At 46.8% G+C, this 25,214-nt stretch overlaps 1 protein-coding gene across 1 annotated transcript in view; it reads left to right on the forward strand.

Moving 5' to 3' along the window:
• Positions 1–5,197: 5,197 nt before the first annotated feature.
• Positions 5,198–25,214, forward strand: part of SF3B6 (splicing factor 3b subunit 6) — a 48,487-nt gene continuing 28,470 nt past the window's right edge. The window contains exon 1 of the mRNA XM_085610596.1: positions 5,198–5,378. Coding sequence (XP_085466722.1) covers positions 5,349–5,378 — 30 coding nt within the window. The 5' untranslated portion in view covers positions 5,198–5,348. The remainder of the gene's footprint in view (positions 5,379–25,214) is intronic.

The raw sequence follows: 25,214 nt of genomic DNA on the forward strand, positions 1-25,214 counted from the left end.
TAAAAGGTGTTAACAACATGATGTTTACCAAGATGATATTTTAGTTTGGGGGAAGAACAGACTTGATCATGATGTTGTTTTAAACATTGTTCAGATGAAATTACAACTTGCTGGTTTGACGGTGTCTGCTGAAAAGTGCACATTTTGTGTAAAACAGATTGATTATTTGGGACATACCCTTTCTGCAGATGGTGTCAAACCTAAGAAAAATGTACTTGAGGTTATTGAAAACGCTCCAGCACCTTCTGACAAGGAACAGTTACGTTCTTTCCTTGGCTTGGTGGAGTACTATTCGAAATGTGTGCAACATTTTGCATCCAAGGTTTACAGTGTGAGACTTTTGATGAAGAAAGGTGTTTTGTTTGTATGGAGCCAAGATTGTCAATCAGCCTTTGACAGTATAAAGGCTGACATTACCAAGGCAGTAGCTCTAAAATCGTATGGCCCCCACAACAAATCCATTGTAGTTGTGGATGCCAGTGATTATGGTTTGGGGGCAGTCCTCATGCAAAGGAAGGACGCAAGAGAATGGGTGGTAGCTTTTGCTTCTCGAACTCTCAGAGGGGCAGAAGCTACATATTCTGTCATTGAGAAAGAGGCCCTCGCTTGTTGGTGGGGTGAAAATTATTTCAAGATTTACATATGGGGAACGAATTTTGAGTTAAGGACCAATCACAGACCAATGATAGACATTTTTACTACAAAGGGTATTGGGAAAACTACTCCCAGAATAGCAAAATGGTTATACAGATTGCAGGAATACGATTTTCAGTTGAAATATGTGCCTGGCCTCAAAAACATTAATGCTGACTGTTTGTCCGGTGTACCCTTACCAGGGAGGGTGAGTGAGAGTGAGTATCTTGATGAGGAAGAAGAAGAATGGCTGGTGGCTACAGTGAGTGAGTCGTGCAGGGGTGCTGTAAGCGAAGAGGAGTGGAAACAGGCTGTTTTGCAGGATACAACGATGCAACAAATAATTTCCTGTTCATCTGACAGTACTACCCACGGTTTGCTGATTAGAAAAGAACTGTCGGAGTACAAGATGGTGTGGTCTGAACTATCTGTTAAGTGTGGTGTGGTCAGGAGGGTGGACAAACTGATCGTACCTGTTGTGCTACGTACCAGGTTATTGGAACTCCTACATGAAGGACACAATGGTATGTCAGGCATGAAGAGGAGAGCCAAGTGTGGTTTCTGGTGGCCAGGTATGGATAATGACATTGAGAGATGTGTGCGAAATTGTGTTGCATGCATGTGTAGTGATAAATTCCACAGATCTCAAGAAAACACCATCACACCTACTTCTTTGCCTGAGAATCCTTGGCAAAAGCTTGCCATGGACATTTGTGAGCCGTTCTGTGCCAAAGGTATTGAGAACAAGTATGCTGTAGTCATGATGGACTATTTTACCAAGTGGCCTGAGGTTGCGTTCATGAGGGAGACCAAATCGTCCAATGTGATTGATTTTTGTGAAGAAGTTTTTCATTGAGAGGGTTACCCGGAGAGTGTCACCACTGATAACGCTCCACAGTTTCTGGCTAATGAATTTGCTGAGTATTTGAAGAGGTATGGTGTAAAGCATTGTACCACTGCTGTTTACAATCCTAAGGAAAACGGCACGGTTGAGAGATTTAACCGCGTGTGAAAGGAATGCGTGCAGTTGGCTGATGGGGCAGAGGTTAAAAGAGCTGTAAAAGAAATTGTTTGGAGTTATCGCAACACACCTCACACTGCCACCCAAGAAACCCTTTTTAGTCTTCTTACGGGGCGTTTGGCATGTAATAAGGTGACACCGACATGGATGTGCAAGGTGGGTTCCAAGCGTAAGCATAGGGATGTCTTCGCACGAAGAGTACATAATTATCAACAAAGGTACACCAATAGACACAACGACAATATAAGGAGTAGTGTTTGTGACTTAAGGTTTGTGGCTGGGTAGGAACATTTCTTGTGGGAAATCAGCGAGTGGGTTTGTCTAAGTGGTCCAAGCCAGAGGAAGTTTTGAAGGTTGTTGGCAACTGTGTCTGGTTGAATGATGGGAGGAGGTGGAATATGAGGAAGATAACCAAGTGCAACAGCTTGGAACGTGATATCTGGTTTAAAAACAAAAATGATTCCTGTACTTCTGTTCCCAGTGATCTTGAGGTCAGAAAGGTGTCGGATCGCATCAGGTCCAAACCCGGCTAGCACAAAGATTATTTATGTGTATAGAATATTTTGAAGTATCAGGTTCTAACCAGGTTGGCACAAAGATCTTTTAATTGCATAGGATATTTTGACAATTAGATTTTTCATGTTGTTTTTTTATTTAGGGGGAAGATGTGTTGTATTGTATTATTAGTATATTATGAACATATATTTACCTCTGAACCCATAAATTGCAAGAAATATTTGATCATCAGTCCTTTTTATTTGGCTGAGAGAACCAATATCATTTTGCTTATTTTCACAATTTTCTATATACAGGGTAAACTCTACAACAATAGGCTCCTATATTTTTTCGCTATTCACACAAGTATCCTGTACATAATATTTACATTTATTTACACAGACATATACAAAAAACAAATAATAAGACGTTATATAGCTAAGTTGTACACCGTTAGTTTTTCATAAGAGAAAAGTCCAATATTCTATAACCTTGGGACCTTAAGCTAATTATTCCTCAAGATATTTTGATTTTGTTGGTCCTGAGCAGAGTCAGTAACAAAGTTTGCGATGTTCAGGCAAGGGGTAACCTTATCTTAATTAGGTTCCTATTATTTAGGGGAGGGAAAACAAAAAGGGAGTTGTTTCCACTGTTCCTGTTTTTCAGGATCTCTGCTAGGCTGGTTTTTATATATAGCCTACGCGTTTCGACCTTTAAATGGACCTACAAAGTCGTGGAAAGGTCTTCTTCAGGGCTTGCTTTGTTGTGATATGGACATGTGATCTTGCCGGTCTCCTATAATCTTATTTAGCTCATGTGGCTCAAACCGGTGTTGTTTTCTTGGCCAGGCTGTTTTCCAAATCGATGGAGGATGCCTGTGCGTTTCTTTGTTGTTATTTCTTATGTTGTTATAAGGATTCCAAAAAGCCGTTTGAAGTTTTGATTTCTTCGAGGGAGAAGGCTTAAAGTTCCTTTTTCTCTCTTCGTGATCCTCGCGGTCTCGTTCTTCGTAGTCCTCGCGTTCTCGCTGCTGTGGAGCCGTCAGTATTGTATTATTAGGGCACGGGCACATGCATTGTCTCAATGGCTCCTGCTTGTTATCTCCACTGGATTCTTGAGTGTGGAGTCCAGGGGAGAGCCAGAGCAGTTGCCGACGGCAAAGGACCCATGTGCCTCGGGGGTTGTTAATGTTACTGTTAATGTTAGTGTGTATTTATAGAGCGCACGTACGCCGGGTTGGCTTCATGGCGCTAACAGACAGCTTGACACGGCAACGAAAGCTAATCCTGACTAAACAGCCAGGTTTTCAGGAGTTTCCTAAATGGAAGGATGTCAATGCACGTTCGGATCTCAAGAGGGAAAGAGTTCCACAGCTTGGGAGCAAGGATGGCAAACCTGCGACCTCCCAGGCGGGCCCTCTTGAAGTTTGGAATAGTAAGAAGGGAAAGATGGGTGGATCTTAGGTGGCGGATAGGGGCGTACCTAAGTATGATGTTGTTAATGAATTCCGGGCTGGTGCCGTGTAGGGCCTTAAAAATAAGGCAGCCGGTTTTAAAGGCACAGCGACGTGACACCGGAAGCCAATGTAATTTCCTCAAAAGAGGCGAGGCCGGTTGCCATTTAGGTTGGTGGTATATAAGTCGGGCTTTAACATTAACATTTAATCTGAAATTTCTTGTTCTTCAACAATGTATCAGATCTCATCAGAAAGTGTGAACACATGCATAAAACAACTTCCTTTAGGCAATGGTCTCCCAATTACCTTTTCCTCTGATTCATTCATTCCTCAACCCTCACCTCCCAATAGTCTCTCTGCTCCTTGACTGCATGCCTCTCAGTCAGACTCATGAAACAATCTTCACAATAATGGAAAAGTAACGCCTCTCCACAAAAACGTACACCTCTAGAAGAAGCTTCAATATCGTTGTCTTTACTTATAGTTTGTTGAGGATTATATAGTGCAGCCTCTTTAAACCTTTTCTCTCGCTCCCCTTACTATTTGACTCTATCCTGTGATTGCTTAATTTCTTACTCCGGCTCACCAGTTTCATTTCTGCAATTTATGAATCATAACAAAGCTGGTTCTAAGGAACCCTATGTGAATGTCTGTGTTACTGAGAATCATATAGCCTATTTTTCTCGTGCAAAAAAACTTAAAATGGCTAATTTTCAATGGCAACTTAGGAGAACAAGATATTGCTAATTCTTTGCAACTTTTTCAAATGTTCTGCACAACTATAAGCTAAACCCAATCAATGTAAATAACATCACATGGTTCCTTAAAGAGTACTTTCACAGTTTAAGAGTATGACTGTAAAATATTCCAACGTAAATTGTGGCATTATATCTTGGATATTCAATACTACGAATCAACTGTGTCCTGTGGACAAATTCCAGTCACTACATTAATAAAACATAGTGGTTAATCGCCCCACATGCACTGTTTGCTTTGCATGTAATTGCGTACACACACATTTGCGCACATTCACACACGCACACTTTTGAAGTGCGATGACCGCACACCTGGCTGCTATCTTCACTTTATGAAAAACACATGAAATGTAAAAAAATCTCATTTAAAATTGCAATACATTTAAATCCTAATGGTCCCACAACTGCCATATTACTGTTATGTTCAATAAATCGTAATACAGTTTAACACTGGCATCCTCGGTCACTTGTTTCCGAACTCTGACCAAAATGTTAAGATTAATATAGCTGACTAAATGAATAAATCAAGGCCAGTAACTTTTAAGCTGAACAGACTAATGACTACCAACGGCACATAATGCCATTTAGGTTCATTTGGGGCGTTGGACCTAGAGCCTGTGACGAGTTTAGCGAACATCTGCACAATACATCCCTTTAAAGATTTGAACCACACTAATCATAATGAATGAGAAACACTGGAATGGTTCTTTCTAAACTGTATAGATTCAGAGCCACCCGCACGCACCGACGCCCTAATGTTTATCACTGCGTCACACTATGCGCGCCGCTAAAGTAGTCCGTCTTCTTTTTCTTTGCTCGACATTTAACGGAAGTGATGTACACACTGAGGGACGTAGGTGGTGTCACTTCCTGTTTCACCTGCATGGTGTTGTTGTTTCCTGTTGTGTTTTGCTTGGTAGTGGTAGCGATCATTACTCCATCTCCTTTGATTTCATCTGCGTGAAGCGCCCCGAAGGAACCCGCAGCCATGGCGATGCAAGCGGCCAAGAGAGCGAATGTGAGTGCTATCTGATCCAGCATCAGTCATTGTTAGTTCTGTGCTGTTCAGCGCCCAATAAGTCTACTGCAGTGTAGGATCCCTACATAGTTGTTTCCTGCCCTGAATTTCGAGGAAGTCCCTGCCGTTTAACATTTCGATGCCCACCACCACCATATTACTATGTTTCCCTTACTTTTTGATATTGTATTTTAAACGTGGGATTTCCCTATTATAGGCTGTAGACGATACGTGGCTGTGAGTCGGTAAAAACACGGTTTGTTATAGCCTGTGAGCTTGGGCCTTGGGCGTTGGTTGGGTGTCGATGTTTGTTCATGGCAGGGGTCGTTTCCAGAGCTCTGAAATCCAGCAGACTCGTAAGTGTGATATTTACTGATTTTGTGATTCAGAGTTTTGGGTTTATATTTTATCACTTGCAACTAGACTTCCTTTATGTTTATGGGTCATTGTCTTTCTCAGGAAATCTACCTTATTATAATCGGCATTGATTGAGGTAGTTATTTGGAAATTGTATAAAGCGCATAATTTAGTCATTGTTACTTCGCGACACTCACAATAATGCTGGGGAAGCGTGGAATGCGGTTAGGGAGGTGGTTAGGATCCAATCAGATGGTTTAAAATCTGACTGACGTTATTCAGTTGCAACACCGGAGTTCCTCTGCCCAGTGATCAAGGCTTTATGGATCAGCATTTCACAGCAGAGACAGATCAAACCGTTTATATGACCTGTCAGTCCTTTTGCTTTTTGACTGAAATTAAGTGCTGAGCTGCAGGGCACGAAAAGCTGCTTCCTCGGCATACAACCACACCCAATTCTGTAAATCAGAGTAACAATGCAAGTTACATTGCCTGGTAGAGCTTAATATTACTGTGTGCAATTTTGAGTTGTTTAGTCGCAGATGCTGTGGGCCACAAATCAAACACTTTACTTGGTGATGTGCAAATGATACATATTGCAGGAACACAATTTGCACACATTATTGTACGCTATATAGTTTTATCAGTAAAACTGCATGTCCATGAGAAGTTTTGTGGCTATTTCACTGTAAATATGCTCTCTCTCACTCTCTAAAAGAGAGTGCGCTACCACATCATGCTTTAGTAATATATTTAATAAAAGTGGGAGTTTTTAAACATGAATTGAGAAACATTCCTACCCCCGCCCTGATGACAATGCTATTAGTGAACTAAGAGAAAAGTCAAGGGTTATGTGTACTCTTATGTGGGCTAAATGTTTATTATACGTGGAGCAAAAGTTTATTCTATTAAATCAAACTAGAGTTTTGCGCAGCCGACATGAACACATTTGAAGGTGTTATCATATGTGATAAATTAAAAGGGCACCTTGGTGAAAAAAAATATTTGCCTAGCATCACACAATTTTAGACCAGTTTATGGGGAAAGGGCATTAGTTAGGTCAAGTATATTATTCAAGTCTTACGGCCTGCAGGTCTAGTAACCTTTTTATGATTTTTCAAGGCTTGGTCTGGTTTTAATGTGCCAACAAATGTAAACGAAAGTATATCACAAATGCTATTTACATGTGTTTGTGTGCTAAAATGCTGTTTAACACATTAAAGCCTGCTCTTTTGGCTTTGCTAATCTTGGAGAAAAATGTAGATTAAAAGGGATTACTTTTTTTTTTTTCTCCAATGCAAGTAGCTCAGAGTGTGACAGACAGTGTGATTGAGTACTCCGATATAAAATTGTCCCTTGTGTATTACATTTGAAGGAATTCATGGAAGGCAGAATGATATAATGGCCAAAAGTATGATATGACGCGTCAGTATTGCTCTGGGTGAAGGCAAAGCCGCTTTGTACATTTGAAATAATTGGTAACAATGTGCCTTTCAGACAGCTGTGCAGTCAAGCCAGACCTAAAAGTCTGTGCAGAGCCCCAACACAATAGCATTTCCTAGTGGAAGACTGTACACTGGGTAGTTTTGAAGAGGGGAAACATGTACCAAGGGGACATTCTTTGCAGTTTTGGGCGACCAGCTGGCTGCATTAAAAAAATGTCAGAGCCTGTCCCTGACTGATTCAGGACTGCTTCACTGTGGTGTTGACACTCCTCTTTGTTAGAGGTGCTTGTGATTTTCCTTTTCACCCCTGTTTGTATCACATCCGCCTCATTAAGGATCCGGTCTCAGCAGATTCTTCTGCTTTTGGACTTCACAAATAAATATTGAGTTCATATTTGCACACGTTTTAGTGGTTTAGGACACTTTACAGTATGTTTTCTATTTTTTTGCCTGCTATGCAGCTTTACGCAGGTTTCAGCCATGTTCAAATCATATGTTGTCCCCCCTCCAACAGGAAAAGTTCAGTCAGAACTGGTAGGCGAGGTCCCCTCTGAAAAGAGACACCAGCATCCTCAGAACAGTTTTGGTCTTGTTTGACCTGTGCAGTGATGTGCATCTCAGACCTTTTATTTGCACTTGACTGGTTCTGAGGAGAGTGGCGCAGGAGGTAAAACCAGTTGACTGGAAGTGGCTTGAGCAACTGTTAGTGGCTGACACTTTTTGAAGGCATTCTTATAATCAGCTTTGTGTTTCTCTGCATTTCACAAGCCATTACTTTCAGTCTACAGCAAACCTGGCCCATATTTCCTTGGCTGTCAGCCTCTTTATGGACCAAAAGGAGGGGACATGTGAACCCACCTACCCAACAGAACAATCCTGCAAAAAAACAGGATGATCAGCGAACCTCGTTAATAGTATCATAGACAGTTTTTTTTTAACCTACTTTTATTGAGGTTTTTAATGGTATCATAGACTGTTGCTCCTTGTTTTTTTTTTTTCGGGGGGGGGGGGGGGGGGCTTGTCCCATGTGCCACCATGTTGGTTAGTAAGCCTTTTCAGTAGGGCGGCCCTTCATGCGCTGAAGCATGCTGAATCTCTGCAGCACTACTGTTTCACATTTCCCTTTTTATTCCAAGTATTACTTTTTGCTGCATCATCAACAAATATGTTAATGCTATGTTATGCATCTTTAGCAATTTGTAAACAATATCAGTTAATAAACTGCTAGGATGTGCAATTCCATAGCCTGATATTTAAAAAATGTTGTAAATTATGAATGTGTCTGTTAATAGCACAGTGTGTTGTGCTTGTACGTTTGTGACTTAATAGATCCCTTTGTTTCACTGTTCCATGTAGTACTGAATTGTTGGCTGTCCACTTTGTAGCCCTGCACTGTCAATCAATCAATCAATTAAAACTTTATTCGGATACAAATTTTGTGTCCATAAAAGTATACAAAGGTTAAAAACAAGTCTTTAAAATCTTAAGAATTAATATAGATCATAAAAAGGTTCTTATGTATAGAATGTAAATACAACAAGTATATAACACATTATTTCTTTCAGTTTAAATCACAATTACAATCTGGCGATTTATAGTAGGTCATAGTTTGCACGATATTTAACACAAGCTTTTAAAAAACAGGCTGTTGGAAGAATGCTGTACTCAGTGTCCAAACATTGTAAGGCAAGAAGGGCCGGGCGACACTGGCGTAAGCCTATGAATTTTAATAAAGGTAAAATCCACTTTTGGCGTGGGAATTCATAGTGACTACAAAAAAAGACTACGTGCAATAGCGATTGTTCTGATTGCCCATCACAAGGACAAGGAGTTAATTTACTAGACCAATCTTTTGTCTTCGGGAAAGTTATCAACCGATGGAAAGTATTAAACCGGAATCGTGTTAAAAGATATTTTTCATAATGATTAGCACTGGATAGTAAATACGGCTGGATCCCAAAAGAGACTTGTACCGCGGCAAGATGGAGATTTGTAGGCTTTGAAATCTCAGTTGTTAGACGAAGCTCACGTAAGTGAGATAAGCACGCGGTTTTCAACTTTTTGCGTGAAATATCAACTGTGGTCTCAGGGAGCGTGAAAAGAGATTCCAGGTTTACATCTCTCAGGAATTTATGGACATATAACAGCCACGGGATATTTTTCCAACCTTCCAGAGTAAGACAGTCAGAAATCAGCAGACGAGTCATTTTACATTCTATAGTAACCCAGAGGCGATGCCATAAAAGAATTGGTTGGATTGCAATAAGATCAGAAATATAATCCTCCCCCAACTCCATATGGCAACCATAAGTTGGCGAACTATTGGGAGCGGCCAAAAGGTACCGAAAGAAAGCATTTTCTGCTTTTTGCATACTTTCCGTGTTGACATGACCCCCAGCCCCATACATTGCCACTGGACGGCACTTAGCCCTATAGATCTGAATCAACTCCCGGGAGGGGCGCTGGCCTAGTTTTTGCGCAAATGTGACCAAAGCTGTTGTAGTTCTAAGGAGCCCCATCTTTCTGGCCAAGAGGGTAGGACCCCAACTAGAGGTATTGTCTATCAGAATACCTAAGTAGGGGTATGAAGTTGCGGTCTCCAGAATGGTATTATTTATCTGGATACCGCCGGAATGTTTAAGGCGTTTCCCCAGGTGCATGGCAAACGTTTTCTTTATGTTTACTTTTAGATCTAGGCCTGCCATGAACTCACAGTATCTATCAAGGAGAAGTTGGAGTTGGCGTGGGGTCCTGGCCATGATCACCGCGTCGTCCGCGTAGAGCAACGCGGGTATTGGACGACGATCAATCATGGGCAGGTCCTTGCTTCCTATCAACATCGCAGCCTCTAAACCATTCGTGTATAGATTAAAAAGAAAGGGTGCCAGTACACATCCCTGTCTGACACCCTTAAGTACTGGGAATGATGTTGTAACTTCCCCCTCCCAGACCATACCGTACTTTCGCTGAGGCCCCTGTATAGAGATTCCGAATAAAGCTCACCAAGGGGGGATCGACCCCCATAGCCAGAAGGAGTTTCCATAGTTTACTATGGGAAACACAATCAAAGGCCGCCGAAAGATCGACGTAGGCTAAATGTAACCTCCCCTTTTTCGCCCATACGTATTTACCTATCAATAAAGAAAGGTTTAATGCCTGCTCCACCGTCCCAAGTCCCTCTCGAAAGCCATACTGGAGGTCAGAAATCACTTGATTGCTTTCAGCCCAATCCTGGAGTCTTTTAAGAAGTAGCCGACCCATCACCTTGCCAGTAGAGTCCAAGAGGGAGATGGGACGGTAACAGGCAGGGCTATTACGGTCGCCCTTCTTAAAAATAGGAAGAAGAATGGAAGTTGTCCAGGACTCTGGTGGGCCGATTTTAGTGGCTGCTTCGAAGACCTTAGTAAGAATAGGTGACCATAATTCTAAGTTGTTTTTGAATAGGTCCACGGGAACCTCATCAGGGCCTGGGGCTTTACCACATTTAGAAGCCTGCAATGCCATAAGTACCCCGTCATGGTCAAAATAAAGGTTAAAATTAGGGGAGAGGGATGGTCTACTATGGTTTTGGGTAGTCAACATCCCTAAACTATCTGAGGGGGGCTCTGACAAAGAATCCTCCGAAATACCAAAAATCCTTGAAAAATGACCAACCCAAGCTGCCTCACCCACTGCTACCTCGATCCTTGGGATCTCTTGTTGGTCGGTTAGAAAAGGTGTTCTTACTATTTTCCAGAAGGTGGCCGAATCCTTAAAAGAACAACTCTGATGTAACTTGGCCCATAGTTCCTTCTTAATATCCACCTTACAAGATTTAAGTGCTTGCTTATCGCATTTTCTTAATCTTATCACTTCCACTTTATCCCTTATGGTATTAGTCAAAGCTTTCTTTAATGTGAGGTAGGTGCGCCTTGTTGCGGGATTAAACCATCCCTTTTTTGTTTGGTTAACGCCCGTGGTTTTACGGAACAGCTCGCTCTTTATTTCAGATGTAATAACAGAGAAGCTAGCCAGTACCTGATCAGGGAGAGATTGTGAGTTTATTTATTTATTTTTTTATTGTAACAAGCTCCAGTTCTATTCCCCAGTTTTTTTTTTTTTTTAAACCGTTTATTACAGAATCCAAAAAATATACAAAGATGGGCCTACAACCTTCAGGCCGGCCGCTAGCAGACAGAAAGAGCACATAATACAAAACAGTAGAACACACGCTGCGGCAGAAGAGAGATCACAGGAGTTGAAAGAAGCGTTGGCAGCCACACCATCCGGACCCCACACAACGGTTTCATTTTTATATAAATAACGAAAAAACAAGTCCACAAGGCAACCCACAATCGGAAACAATAGCATGTGCTCCCCTGGGGGGGGGACCCTACCGATCCACAGGAATATCAAGGGGGGGGGTAGGTCGGGACGGAGACAAAGTGAACTCAATGCCCAGAACCAGGAAGACAAGCAGGCTAAGGAGACGGGGCTGGTGACGGATCAGGCATCAGCGGCGGGGTACAAATTCCCCCACGGTAGGCGTTCCAGGGGCCCCACACTTTCACCCATTTCCCAGGCTTACCTCTCGCAACATACACCACCTTTTCCCGAAACATACACCAATCCATGTTGTCCTTCCACGCCGAGACAGTCGGTGACCTCTGGGAACCTCACAATTGCGCAATATCACGCTTGGCCACCATATATCCCAGAGTCACCCACCACGTCTGCGGCACTGAGAAGTCGGTTGGCTCCCACACATTCAGGAGACATCTCCTCGCCTCGGGCAGCAGCGGCACATGCGTAACTGCCTGCAAGACCTCATGCACACCACGCCAGAATCGCGCCACCTCCGGGCATTCCCACAATATATGGAGAAAGGTCCCCAAAGAACCACACCCACGCTTACACAACCCGTCCACAGCATAGCCCATACGCATCAGACTCGGCCCCGTAACATAGACCCTATGGAGTATCTTGAGCTGGACGAAGCGAAGGCGAGCCGGTATGGCCACCTCTTTCGGGGAAGCCACCGCAGACACCCAGTCCTCGTCATCCAGCTCCAATCCATCAGCCCCCCACGCCTCACGAAGGCCAGTCAGCAGTCCTGAGCGATCATTGATGAGTTTTTTGTAAATTAATGAAATCGTGGCGTCCGGTACATGCCCATCTAGCACTCTATCCTCCAGAGGGGAGTACTCCGGGATGGAGGCAACGTCCGGGAATACGGAGCACAACGCATGACGGATCTGCATATAGCGAAAGTACTCCCTGTCCTGCAACTGGAATTCCGTCTGCAGCACATCGAACGTTTTGAATCCCCCCCTCGTCCAGAGATCGCCCACCCTGCTGATGCCTATCATGTCCCACTTCTCAAAGCCCTTCGAGGTCCACAGGGAGCCCAGCCGCTCAGATGCGTATAGTGGCGTCGCCCGGGTCAAACGATCCTTCCACCCCATCGCCAAGTTAGCCGCGTGCCACACTCGCACCATGACCCGCGTGGGGCCCGTCAGACGTGCGTCGAGCGAGCTAGAATAAAGCGCCCGGTTATAGTCGCCGCCCGGCAGTAACATTTTATCCATCTCAAAGGCCGGGTTTAGAGCGGGCCCGTAAAGGCCGTGATTTATCGCAGCCAGCTGGGAGGCACAGTAATATCGCTTGATGTCTGGGAGGGCAACCCCCCTGTCGTACCACGGGAGCGTCAGTTTCGCCAGGGCGATACGCGGTCTACCCTCCCAGAACAGGCGGCGCTGCAAACTCTCCACCTCGCGAAAGTAGCGCGCCGGGACAACGTCCATTGTGTTCTGTAAGGCGTACAGGAAACGTGGCAGCGACATCATCTTAAACAATGCCGCCCGGCCGAGCGGCGAGAGCGGCAAGCGCCTCCAACGCGCCACATCATCCTTCAGGCGCTGGAGGGGGGGAAGCAAGTTCTGTTTATACCGGGCCTCCGCGTCCAGGGTAATGAAGATACCCAGGTACCTAAATCCCCGCGGGGCAATCTGGATAGGACAACCCCGCGGAAGGATAGGAGCCTCCCCAGAGAGGACATACACACAAAATTTAGCCCAATTGATGGCTAGGCCGGAGTTGAGGCCAAATGAGTGCAATACATCAACCAGCACTATCAGCGATTTACGCGGGGAAGCCAGGTACAAAAGAATATCATCAGCGTAAAGAGATACGCGGTCCTCATACTCGGGGGTCCATCGGAGACCACGGATAGAAGGATGCCACCGCAGCCACTCCGCCAGGGGCTCCAAGGTAAGCGCGAAGAGGAGCGGCGATAACGGGCAGCCCTGCCGCGTGCCCCTGCCCAGCTTAAACGGAGCCGACACTCTACCGTTTACAGCCACCTGCGCCAGCGGTCCGGAATACAACAATTTCACCCAACCGATGAATCCCGGGCCAAACCCAAACTTCGCCAGCGTCGCCCAAATATATGGCCACTCAAGTGTGTCAAACGCCATAGTGGCGTCCAAGGACGCCAAAATGGCCGGCTCCCGTATGAACGGGACACGCGCGAGCACCCCATGCAAGCGCCGCAGGTTGAGCGCAGTGTTGCGATGAGGGATAAAACCGGACTGATCCTGGTGAATCAGATCGCACACCACGCCAACCAGCCGATTGGCCAACACCTTGGCGAGAATTTTGGGTTCCGCATTCAGCAGCGAAATGGGCCTGTAGGACGTGACCCGGTCCCGCGGCCTCCCCTCCTTGTGAATAACCACGATAGTAGCCAGACGCTGGTCTAGCGGGAGGGAACCCGCCGAACGGGCCGCGAGGGACATAGCACGGAGATGCGGCGCCAGTGTGTCCGGTCGCAGCTTGTACAATTCGATAGGAAGACCATTAGGGCCCATGGCCTTGCCGGAAGCAACCGAACGTATGGCGAGGGCAATTTCCTCAGATGTTGGGGCGGCGTCCAACGACACTCTGTCCTCCTCCGAAAGGGAAGGCAGCGCGATATCCCTGAGCAGGGCATGGGAGTCCTCTTCCGAGCGGGAGGACACCGGGGAATACACCCCACGGAAATATTCAGCGAAGCAATCAACAATTTCTCCCGGTTCAGTGACACACACACCATCCAGTTTCTCAATCGACGGGACAACTCGACTCGCTCTCTCCTTTTTATCCAGCCACGCAATCAATTTCCCAGCCTTATCACCCACATCATACAGTCTCCCCTGTTGCTCTCTACTGAGGCCCCTGGCCGCCTCCGTGACGAGGGCCTTATAGGCCGCCTGCTTGAGTCGGAGAACATGTAATTTGTCATCCGTCACCCCCCATTCTAGGTCACCCTCCAACTCGGTTATCTCAGTTTCAACACGGGTCACCTCCTCCCGCTCGCGCTTCCGGGAATGGGAAATAAGGGACAGGGCCTCCCCCCGAAGTACCGTCTTGAACGCCTCCCACAGAGAGACCGCCGATGACACAGACCCCACATTATCGTCGAAATATCGTGTAAGGGATTTAACCAACTCTGCGCGAGTGGTGGGGTCACGCAGGTACCAGGGATTAATCGGGACCACCCTACCCTCCCCCCTCGGGAGAATGTCGAAGTGCAACAGGAGCGGGGAGTGGTCCGAAATACCCCGCGCCAAATGGCGCACCTCCCCGATCCTCCCCGCATGCGCCGCCGGCACCAGGACATAATCTAGCCTTGAGAGACTGCCATGGGCCCCGGAATGAAAGGTGTACTGTTTCTGTGTAGGGTGTTTCAAACGCCAACAATCCACCAGCCCCAAGGTATCCAAGAGGCCAGAAAACCACGCTTGGGCACGGGGGAGATCCCTAGGGGGGTGACGGTCCTCAATTCCGGAAACCACAGCGTTAAAATCCCCCCCCAACCACTAGAATCCCCTCCGGAAGGCCAAGGAGGAGGCACCCCAGATCCGCAAAAGTAGTCGTTTGCAGCCCTGGCGGGACATAGACAGAAACAAAAACAATCACTCTGCCCTCCATTCTACCCACCAGAACCGTGTAACGTCCCCTGTCATCATGGAGCACCTCATCAACTTCCAACGGGAGCGAGGTTTTAGCCATAATGCCCACACCCCTTGAACCAGATGTGAAGCCCGAATGGGCCAGAAGGCGGTAGCCCCGTCGATTCATAGCACGAAAGGAGTTGCCAATGAGGTGTGTCTCCTGCAGAAAAACTATATCGGGTGAAATTCGTTTCAGGAATTGCAGGACCACACCCTGTTTTATCCTGTCCCCCAGTCCATTAACATTCCAGGACAAAAGACTCAGTCCCCTACCCCCCATCATAGCCGAAAGCGATCAATCGTCCCCCCGAGAGCACTTTAGGAAGAGCACAACAATACTTTTGCCTTGTGGTACAAATGAACAAAACCCCACACCCAACCCAACCGCCCCAACAAAACTCCCCCCTCCCTGCACCCCTGCATGAGCCCAGACAGCCCCCCCAACTTGCAGTGTGCCTGTCGCCCCTATATAATTGGAACTAGTTAGACCCCCCTAGAGGAGGAAAGAGTACCCCCTCAAGACCCCACACCGCCTCCAAAGGAGGGAAGACGAGTACAACAAACGAAAGACCCTAAGCTTGGCCGAAAGTGGCAGCATCATCCGGAGTGAGCCCCGGCATCAGTACCTCAGACCCGGTCCGGTGGGCCGTCTCCTCCCGCAGCCCCCCCCCCGCCCTCCCGATCATGACCCCCAGACAAAGTGTCCAGCCAGTCCCCGGCCGTTTCAGGACGGTCAAAAAAGTGAGTGCGACCATCCACCTCCACCCGCAGCCTGGCCGGGAAGAGCATGGCGTATTTTAAGTTCATGCCTCGAAGCCGCCGCTTGACGCCCAGGAAACTCAGTCTCTGCTTCTGGACCGCTTGGGCGAAGTCAGGATAAAAGTTCACCTCCATGTTCTCCAGCTTAAGCGGCCCTTGCAGTCTGGAAGCTTGCAGAATCGCATCCCTGTCCCGAAAGTTAAAGATACGGGCGATAAGAGGCCGCGGAGGGGCTCCAACCTTCGGTCTGCCCCCGGGAACTCTATGGGCCCTCTCCACGGCAAAGAATTTACTCAGTCCTCGAGGCTGGAGATGGGTAGTGATCAGGTCCTCCACAAAGAGATCTGCCGCCGACTCCTCCTGTCCCTCGGGCACTCCGATGATGCGGATATTATTCCTCCGGGCCCGGCTCTCGGAGTCCTCCAGGCGCCGATCCATGAGCGCACTCGCCTGACGGAGCCGGTGCACCTCCGTTTGAAGGGCCGCCACCTCCGTCGTGAGGCCCGACGCGGTGTGGGCCAAAGAATCGACCCGGTCGTTAGTCTTGGAGAGATCAGCTCTCACAAGGTTGACATCAATGAGGACCGCGTCGATTTTGTGCGCTAAAGTGTCGAACTGCTGGCCCACCGAGGCCTTCATTTCAGCAATGGCGCTCATGACGTCTTGCAGAGACAGATCCGTGGGCAAATCTGGGGCATCCGGGGGGCACTCAGAGGACTTGTGCGATCCGCCGGGAGACCCCTTCGGGAGGGTGTAGCGGTCCATGATGTTGGCCTGATGTGCGGCGCCACGCCGGGTTGACTTGGCCTTTAACCGATCCCCATCCTGCTTCGTGGCCATCGTCGCGGGTCTCACACCCGCACCAGCCACGCAGTGGAGAGCAAGTAATCAAGGCCACGAGCTCCGGGGGGGCCACCCCAGGACGGCAGAGCGGGCCGCAGCAGGCAGGCAGGCAGGGTCTCCCAGCGAGGCCACCCCAACACAAAGCGCGCCGTGATCCCACTTGCGAAAGCGGCAAGGGGGCGCGAAAGTGAAAGTGTGGGGTACGCGACTCGCCAGGCCCAGCCCGCCGTTGTTGTTCACTTTGCCACTGGGTCGCCCCCAAACGCGAATCCGGGGTCAGGAGAGAAGTAGGCCGCAAACTTCAATCGGTGCTCACTCCGGCACCCGAGGTCCGATTCGAAAACGGGAAACGGGTACCACCTTGGCTCAGGCTCACCGACACAGTCCCCTCAACCGATGCAGGATGAAGACAGGATAAACGTAGGAGGTTGCGGAGGTCCTCGGGAGCCTCGCACCTACGCGGCCATCTTGGTTGCGCGCTAGGCTCCTCCGAGATTGTGAGTTTAAGCACGTTTCGATATGTGGGAGTATACGACTCAGCACTGCTGAGGTAATCTTTTCAGCATCAACTTTATTCCATTTAATTGCATACCCGTTCAGTTTATTTACCCCTAAGGTTTCTTGTGTTAAGAGAGTTTGCTTGCTGGAGATTCTGGCATATCCGGAATAGTGATCACGAGAGTATTAGGAAAGTGATCACTACTAGGATCGGTAACTGTTCGAGAGCTACGTAGCTGGTCTTTGGAAATTTGTGAAACCAAAACATAGTCAATCAGACTAGATAATCCCCTGCCATTGAACGTGGGAGTGAAAGGAACTGGGGGAGAAACAAGATCGTTAGCAAAACCGAGATCTAAATTAAATATTATCTCGGTCAGAAAGTTCCCAAGTTTGGTATGAGGGAAATGCGTTACGTTATAACCCAGATGTTTAAAACACCTCCCTTACAGAGATTGAGATTGAAGTCTGCACCCCAGACTATGGTAATACTATTAGAATGTTTGAGTCGCTCCTCTGATAAGAGTCGATAAATATTTTCCAAGACTGGGAGTATGTCCTTTGGAGTCAAATTGTTATAAAAGTTAACTATGTAGAACAGCTGTGTTTTACTAGGTGTTGTCTTAAGGATCTGGGAGTAGGGGTTGCTATTAATGATTTTGGTATCTGTGTTTAAGAGTTCATTTGAGAGATATATTGCCAGGCCACCTTTCGCTCTCCCACATGATGAAGGTTGGGCAAATGAGTTAAAGGTTTTATATCCTTGCAGATGAATGGGAGCTGTTAACCACGTTTCTTGCAAACAAATTATGTTATGCTCCCTAATAATAGAGAGCCATGATAGATGTCCTGCCTTAGAGCGCAAGCCTGCGACGTTCCAGAATATAAATTTGAGAGAAAGGTCAGGATTAACCGAACCCCCCCCCAACCCCCCCCCCCCCCGGCTCCCGGTTTTCAGTTTAAACGGATTTTTACATATAAATACAGACGGAAAACAAGTTTTCCTTTGTCTGTATTTATATGTAAAAAATGGGACAATACTAGCACATTTTGCCGCGCTGCTGTGCTCCAGCAGAGTTGCGTAGCCCTCTTGCTGATGCTAGGGATGTGGCTGCCTTCAGTAACGCGAACCAGCAGCTTCAGTTTTGCTGGAAATTTCTTTCAATGAGGGGTCTTTTTGCGCTCCAGTCGGCCTTTTGTTAGCTGCCCCAGCCATGTCCGGGGCTCTGCTCCGCCCGTCGAGTGAGCCTGGCCAGCCATTTCAAAAGAAAGGAAAGTATGGGGGGCTGGAGTCAGTGGTGTATGCAGTTTTGGGGGCGGCAAAATCAGGAATCAGACTCTTCCCCCCCCCCCCCCCCCCCCCCCCCGAGACGGCACAGCCTAGCTACGTCAGTGTAGTGACGTACACACAGGAAAGAGGGTGTAAGTGAGACTCAGAAACAGTATTTGCAGAGTTTGTGACCGGACTGCATAGCACATAACCATTGCTGGCTCTTCCTTCTTGCCTGGACAAGACAAGGACAGTGTCCAATTCTGCTGTCCCCTCTCTTTCTTCCTCTTACTCCCTCTCTTTGTCGCGCTCCTCCTCACTTGCAGAAAACTGTGACTGTTCTTTCCTCTCCTTTCTGTCATTTGTTCCCCAGTGAAATGGATCCAAAAAAGAGGACACTTGTCTTACAAAAGTCTTTTCTGACATTTTTCTATTCCAAAACGCGGCCTCAGGAGGAGAGAAAAGAGGTTTTAAAATACGAACAATAAATACATAACTAAATAAAACAAGACAGAGTAGTCGCAAAGTGGCCAGATTGGTTTTATTCACACCCAAACACATAAGCGCCACCTTACAGAGTTTGCCTGTCAAGCGCTACTTTTCTTTTTCATGTCCTTAGCTTTCTGAATAATGAGTGTAAAAGTTTTAAGTTGTATTTCCTATGAGTGTTTTGATTTTTCCAGAATGTTGTTACTTTTTTCAGGCAGTAAATTACTCTTGTCTGGTGCATAGTTTGAATTGAGTTGCTTCTAGGTGTTTATAGCGGGCACAGTTGGATTGTAGCTGATGGGAGTGTGACTTTCTCTCAGTGGAGCAGTATGGTGTTCAGTGGGGGGAGAGGATGTAGCACTCTGTGCCGATGACCGAAACTGCAAGGCTCTGAGACAAATGGCTTGTGATAGCACTTTTAAGCGTATTTGGGACATTCTGCAAATGGCAAAGTTTTCCGATGAATGTATTGTGTTGACCAATAACAACTGAATGCATGTGTGCATTGTAAATTTAAATAAATGTGGAAAAATACTAGCTGCAGCGTTGCCTCCTGCTTGTGGCACAAATAAATGTGGATTGAACCACTCACCAAGGTGCTACGTGCCGCCAATATCTCCTACCTTATGTACGCCAACGATACACAGATCTACATAAAAATCTCTTCCCCTGAGGACATTTTCTCCCTGAACGAGGCCCTGAAGCTGACAGTCAATTGGCTCACTACCAACCAGCTTAAACTCAACGCAAATAAAACTGAATTTCTTCTAATCTCCCCACCCAAAACCAATCCAGACATCCAGGAATGGATCAAGACCATCACAGCACTAAACTACCCTCCTACCATTGTTGACTTGGCGAAATCCCTTGGAATAACCCTTGACGGCAGCCTGAGCATGCGTGGCCATATAAACTCGATGGCCAAAATGGCCAGATTCCACCTGAGTTAACTAAGAAACCTAAAACCCTTCCTCAATGTTTCTGACCTTAAAACGGCAATCCAGGCACTAGTCATTTCCAGACTAGAATATGGATGCTCTACTCTTGCAGGGCTACCCAAGAACTCTCTGGCCCCATTGAAAGCCTGCCTCAACGCCGCCGCCAGACTCCTAACTGGCTCAAAGAAATTCGACCACCTCTCTCCCCACCTCAAAGTTCTGAACTGGCTTCTCCTAGAAGCCAGAATCCAACTTAAACTAGCCTGCATTACTCACAAAGCTCTTTACTCCAATTCCCCTACATTTCTCGCCCAAAAACTCGTGATATTCTGGAGTAGCCAGAAACTCCCGATCTGCCAAAGACCTGTTGCTGCAACCAGCACGCTTCCGGAAGAAAAACACCTCCAATCTGGCCTTCTCTGGGGCCTCTCCAAGAATTTGGAACTCTCTCCCACCCGCCATCAGAAGGCTTCCGTCCTTGGCACACTTTAAAAAGGAAACCAAAACCTTCTTTGTTTTTTTTTTGTTTTTTGCAAAAACAATTTTTATTGCACTACTCAATCACAAATGACATACACAATGTAAATCAGGTCAGTGGCCGCCATCGGCAAATAGTGCTATGTCCAAGTTCAATCCGGGCCACTTCCAACTACCAATGCACTGTCCCCAAACCTTCCCCAAAACGAACTCACCCCCCCCCCCTCCCACATGTCAGTGTGCCGAGACGCCCGATACCAGGATAAACCTCTTTCAGAGGTAGCTGTGTTAGGAGCCACAAACCCCCCCCCCACCACCACAATCAGGCCCCCAGCAGAAGGGAAAGCCCCTGGCCCCCATGATCAAATCAGCTATCCTCTCCTCACCCCTAGGTGCCTGCCGGGTGTTCCAGTGCCTCAGGGTCCCCCTCCTCCTCTAGTCCCCACCCCTGGAGGTCAACCACTAGCGCTTCCCATGCCCGGGCCAAGGCCAGAGCCTTGTCATCACTTCCCCGAAGCGCAAGCTGCAGCCGGAGCGTGCCCTCGCTACTCGCCCACTTGGTAAAGGTCGTTCTCCACCTCGTGAAGCTGGGACCCGTCTTGGACTTCCAGTGGAGGGTAATTTCTCTTTTGGCCACCACCAACCCCAGATCGCAAAACTTGCTCGTGGTTTTCGTGCGCGGCGTGTGTGGGAACCACAGCAACAAACAAACTCCCATCTCCACCCGCAGGTCCCGCCCCGTCACTTGGGCCAGGCAGCCGACAACCCCCTCCCAGTAGCAGCTTAAAGCATCACAGGACCAAAATATGTGCTTAAAGTCAGCCCCCTCCTCCCCACAACGAGGGCATTGCGGTGTGGGCCCCCCAAAGTACTGAAACAATTTAGCTGGCGTCAGGTATGCCCTATGCAGGGTGAAATACTGCACCAGCTGAAAACGGGCATTACGCGTACTCTTCCATGCCCGTCTCTGCAACTTAGGCCACGTCAGCTCCGGGATAGGTTTCCCGATATCGGTCTCCCACTTATCCCTCAATGCAGTCAAGGAAACCAAAACCTTCTTAATGGGCAAATACCTTGTTTAATGATTACATTACAATCACCTCAGCGACATGTGCCGCCCTCCACCTCCGCATTATCCACAGCTTCTACGGATGATACCTATTCCTGCACTCCTGGGCATCCCACCCAAGAGTTGAGACTGCGTGCCTTCTTTTATAATGTATCTACCTGTTTTTTAATTTTTATCCCACATTTTATAATGTATCTACCTGTTTTAATTTGTATCCCACATGTAGCCGGGACCTGAGACTGCGTTCTTTTTCTTGTATAATGTATCCCCTATTTTACCCAATTGGTGCCTCCCTTCCAAAAGCTTTGTATTCCACCCATAATCCTTTAAAGCGCTCTGATACCCTCACAGTTCTGGTTTGCGCTCTATAAAACTATAAAATAAAAGTAAATACAGATAAAATGCCCAAAAAATAAAAATGGATGTAAACAGATGAAATGGCAAAAGAATAAATACCATAAAACCGGAAGCCCTAGTTATAACATAAAGATAGTGGCAGAATCTTAAGGACAAGAATCAAGGCTCTCCACAGCTTTCATTGTTCTGTTATATGGGATGAATGAAAACATCTCTGAACAACGTCTCTTGAAGTGGGCAGATGAAACCAGCTTCAGGTGAAAGGCTTGGCAGTAACAATCCTGACAGCAGAAATTATCTGGTGCACATTTGGAAATCTATTTGGACATTTAGGATGGGGATCTCACCTCCTCTCCCAAACAGGCAACCATGATTATCTCAATAAGATATGAATAAAATCTGCTCTACACTGCCCTTTTTGACTATACCTGAACTCCCTTTATTTGCTGCAATCTTAAATTGGCTCGGTACACCTCCACATGCGTAGCCAAATTGTTAATAAAACACTTGTATTATAGAACTATTGTACAAATATTTTTCTACTCCACACCCACCTCTGTGTCTCCTACTTGCCACTACCCTCCATTCAACTCTAACTGTGACTTGCCACATCAGTTGCACCAGATGATTGTTTCCTCGCCGGCATCCTGCTCTCATTCTTAGTGTATCCTCAAAACCTGAACTCTGTTAAAATAGAATTCTTGGGAACAGTTTCTGCCAACATGCAGTTAGTATCAATGTCTCCATTTTGGCGCATTCAAGCTTGTGCCACTAGGCTGTGCCATGGCCTCTCTGAATTCACATGAAATTACCATTTCGGAAAATGCTCACACATGTGGAATTTTCATAATACTTTGTGGTGCACCGACAGCGTACAATTTAGATACAAGAGGGAGGCTTGTCCTAATTATACTTAACTTTTCAACTGTCTACCTTCTTTTATCAGGTCTCGCTTGATCCAGCGCATGCGCTGGTCTGGCCGAGACATTTAGTGTACGGGTTTTCAAAGTGCTGCCTGTGGCCTAAAGCTTGCGTGCACGTGAGCGTGCACGCGCGCAGCCGCCATGTGTCTTGCCTCCGCCGTGCTTGATCGCGATCACTTTCACTTTTGCGGGCCGCTATGCAATGAAGAACCCCCACACCAAAATGGTTAAAAATCTTATCAGCCATTTTAGGCTTTCAGCGGCAAATAATTAAGGGCCTGCCCCCTTTTTTTTTTTTTTATTAGCAAACACATAATCCGTCAAATGCATCGCTGCGATCCCTCAACTTTCGCTCAAATCAATTCAATCCCACTTTTCCTCATTCTTTGTATTTGACCTTTTCCCTAGAGCTCAGTTGTTGCCAACCTAACCACTTACAAGAAAAGTCTTAAAACACACGATGTAAAAGATGGGCTCACCAGCACCATTAAAGGACGTCATCCTGATCTCCCCCACTCATAGTTTCTGATACCACGTATACATATGTAAAACCCTGGCCTGACTATCTATTCACCCTCCCACAAAGTTATCCACAGGCCACATGTCACTCACCCAAACACCGTTCGGTGTATGAGAACCGCAACTGTTTACAATGCATATGCAAATTGTTCACTTGTGCTGGCTGAAATGCCGTTCCTGCGAAATAAATGCAGCCAAGTATTGTACAGCTTGTAAAAGCAGCATTTCCACTCCTCCCGGCAGGAGTGAATCACATGGCAGAAATGAATCTTGCACCACGCTGCCTCAGCAACACCACATCCGCTCTGAGCTCCTTCCCCCATTTCCTCTTAGCTTCCATCTGCGTGCGTTGGTGCTATGGGTGGCGACACCGTTTAGAGGCAAACTGGAACCCTTCCCGACTGTCCCCTTCCCCCACCACAACACACGCATGCTTCCGTCCTCCGAAAACAGTGCAATGCACTACCGTTTTCTTACACTTAAAAATGTTCCCGCAATCAGAAGGCAAGATAATATATTTCCATCACAAGCGCCTGGAGGCACTACTGTGCCATCTCAAGCTTCCTAGAAACACTACTGCACCATCCCAAGCTTCACAGAAACAATACTGCACAATCACAAGCTTCCCAGAGACACTACTGCACCATTGCAAGCTTCCTAGAGCCAATTCCGCACAATCCCAAGTTTCATGGAGACACTACTGCGCCATCAAAAGATTCCTAGAGACAATAATGCACCATCAAAAGCTTTACAGACACTACTGCTCCATCCCAAGGTTCTCAGAAATCCTACAACGCCATCGCAGGCTACTTAGACATACTACCGTGCCATCGCAAGCTTCCTCAAGACACTACTATGCCACTGCAAGCTTCTCTGAGACAATACTGCGCCTCAGAACCCTTCCACGTGCCTAAAAATGCTGACTTGTGAAATTCATAACTCACATGGATGGTTGAAGGACCCATTTGCAGTGGACTGGCAGACTAACTTGAAAAACATCAGAGGCCAGTAGATGACTCTCGGGCCTGGTCAGGAAAAAAAGACTGCTTTGCCACTATAAAAGGTGTTGCTACCACCACTGTCAGTCCGCTATAGCCTGACAAGCTGACAGTAACCACACTTGGTTAAGAGAGTGCACAGGAGGTGTCACTCTAGACCACTAACCCTGATTCTGGATTTCAGTTTGTGTCACAAAAGTACCTCCAGTGTATATGCGCCAATGTCATGCGTCCTGAAGCAGGGGGCCAAAAAGCTACAGCTTGCTATAGTGAATTAAAGTGCACGCTCTACAGATCCATGGAACTGCATCCCAGCACACACACTTTCGCGAGCATGCCAAGGATGCTAGTGGCCAATGGCACGCTTCCTGAAGATACTATTGCGCCATCCTGGAGACAGGGTACCATCAGGCATTCCAGATATAGTGTGCCATTGCGAGTACCAGACACACTTCCAGGTGATCGCAATGGTTCCCAGATACGCTACGCCATGAAGCATCCCCATCATACTATTGTGCTACCTTCATGTAGAGCAGAAGCGTGCAGGAGACGTTACGCCATCAGGCGTCCCATGGATACTGTGCCATTGGTAGTTCCCCAAAGACAAAATGTGGGCCATCACATTCATTACTATTATTAGTATTAGTAGTTGCAGTAGTAAAAATAGTAGTATTAATTTTTATTGCGCACACGTTCACTTGAGGAGAATAGACAAGTCAAAAAGACATAAAAGCAGGACGGTAACCAAAGTCACGAACCAAGAGCCGGAGAGGCGCCAAGCTCCAACCGGGAGGCTGCGTTAGAACTTCGAAAACAGGAAAGCTTTCACAGTGTATTTAAAAGCTCGAAAGCTTATTCTGTGTCTCCAGAGAGAGGTTGTTCCAGCACTAGGTCCAAGAATACAGAAGACTCTACCACCAC

Source organism: Triturus cristatus, chromosome 6 (genome assembly GCF_964204655.1).
Source record: "Triturus cristatus chromosome 6, aTriCri1.1, whole genome shotgun sequence".
In the NCBI taxonomy this organism is placed as follows: domain Eukaryota; kingdom Metazoa; phylum Chordata; class Amphibia; order Caudata; family Salamandridae; genus Triturus; species Triturus cristatus.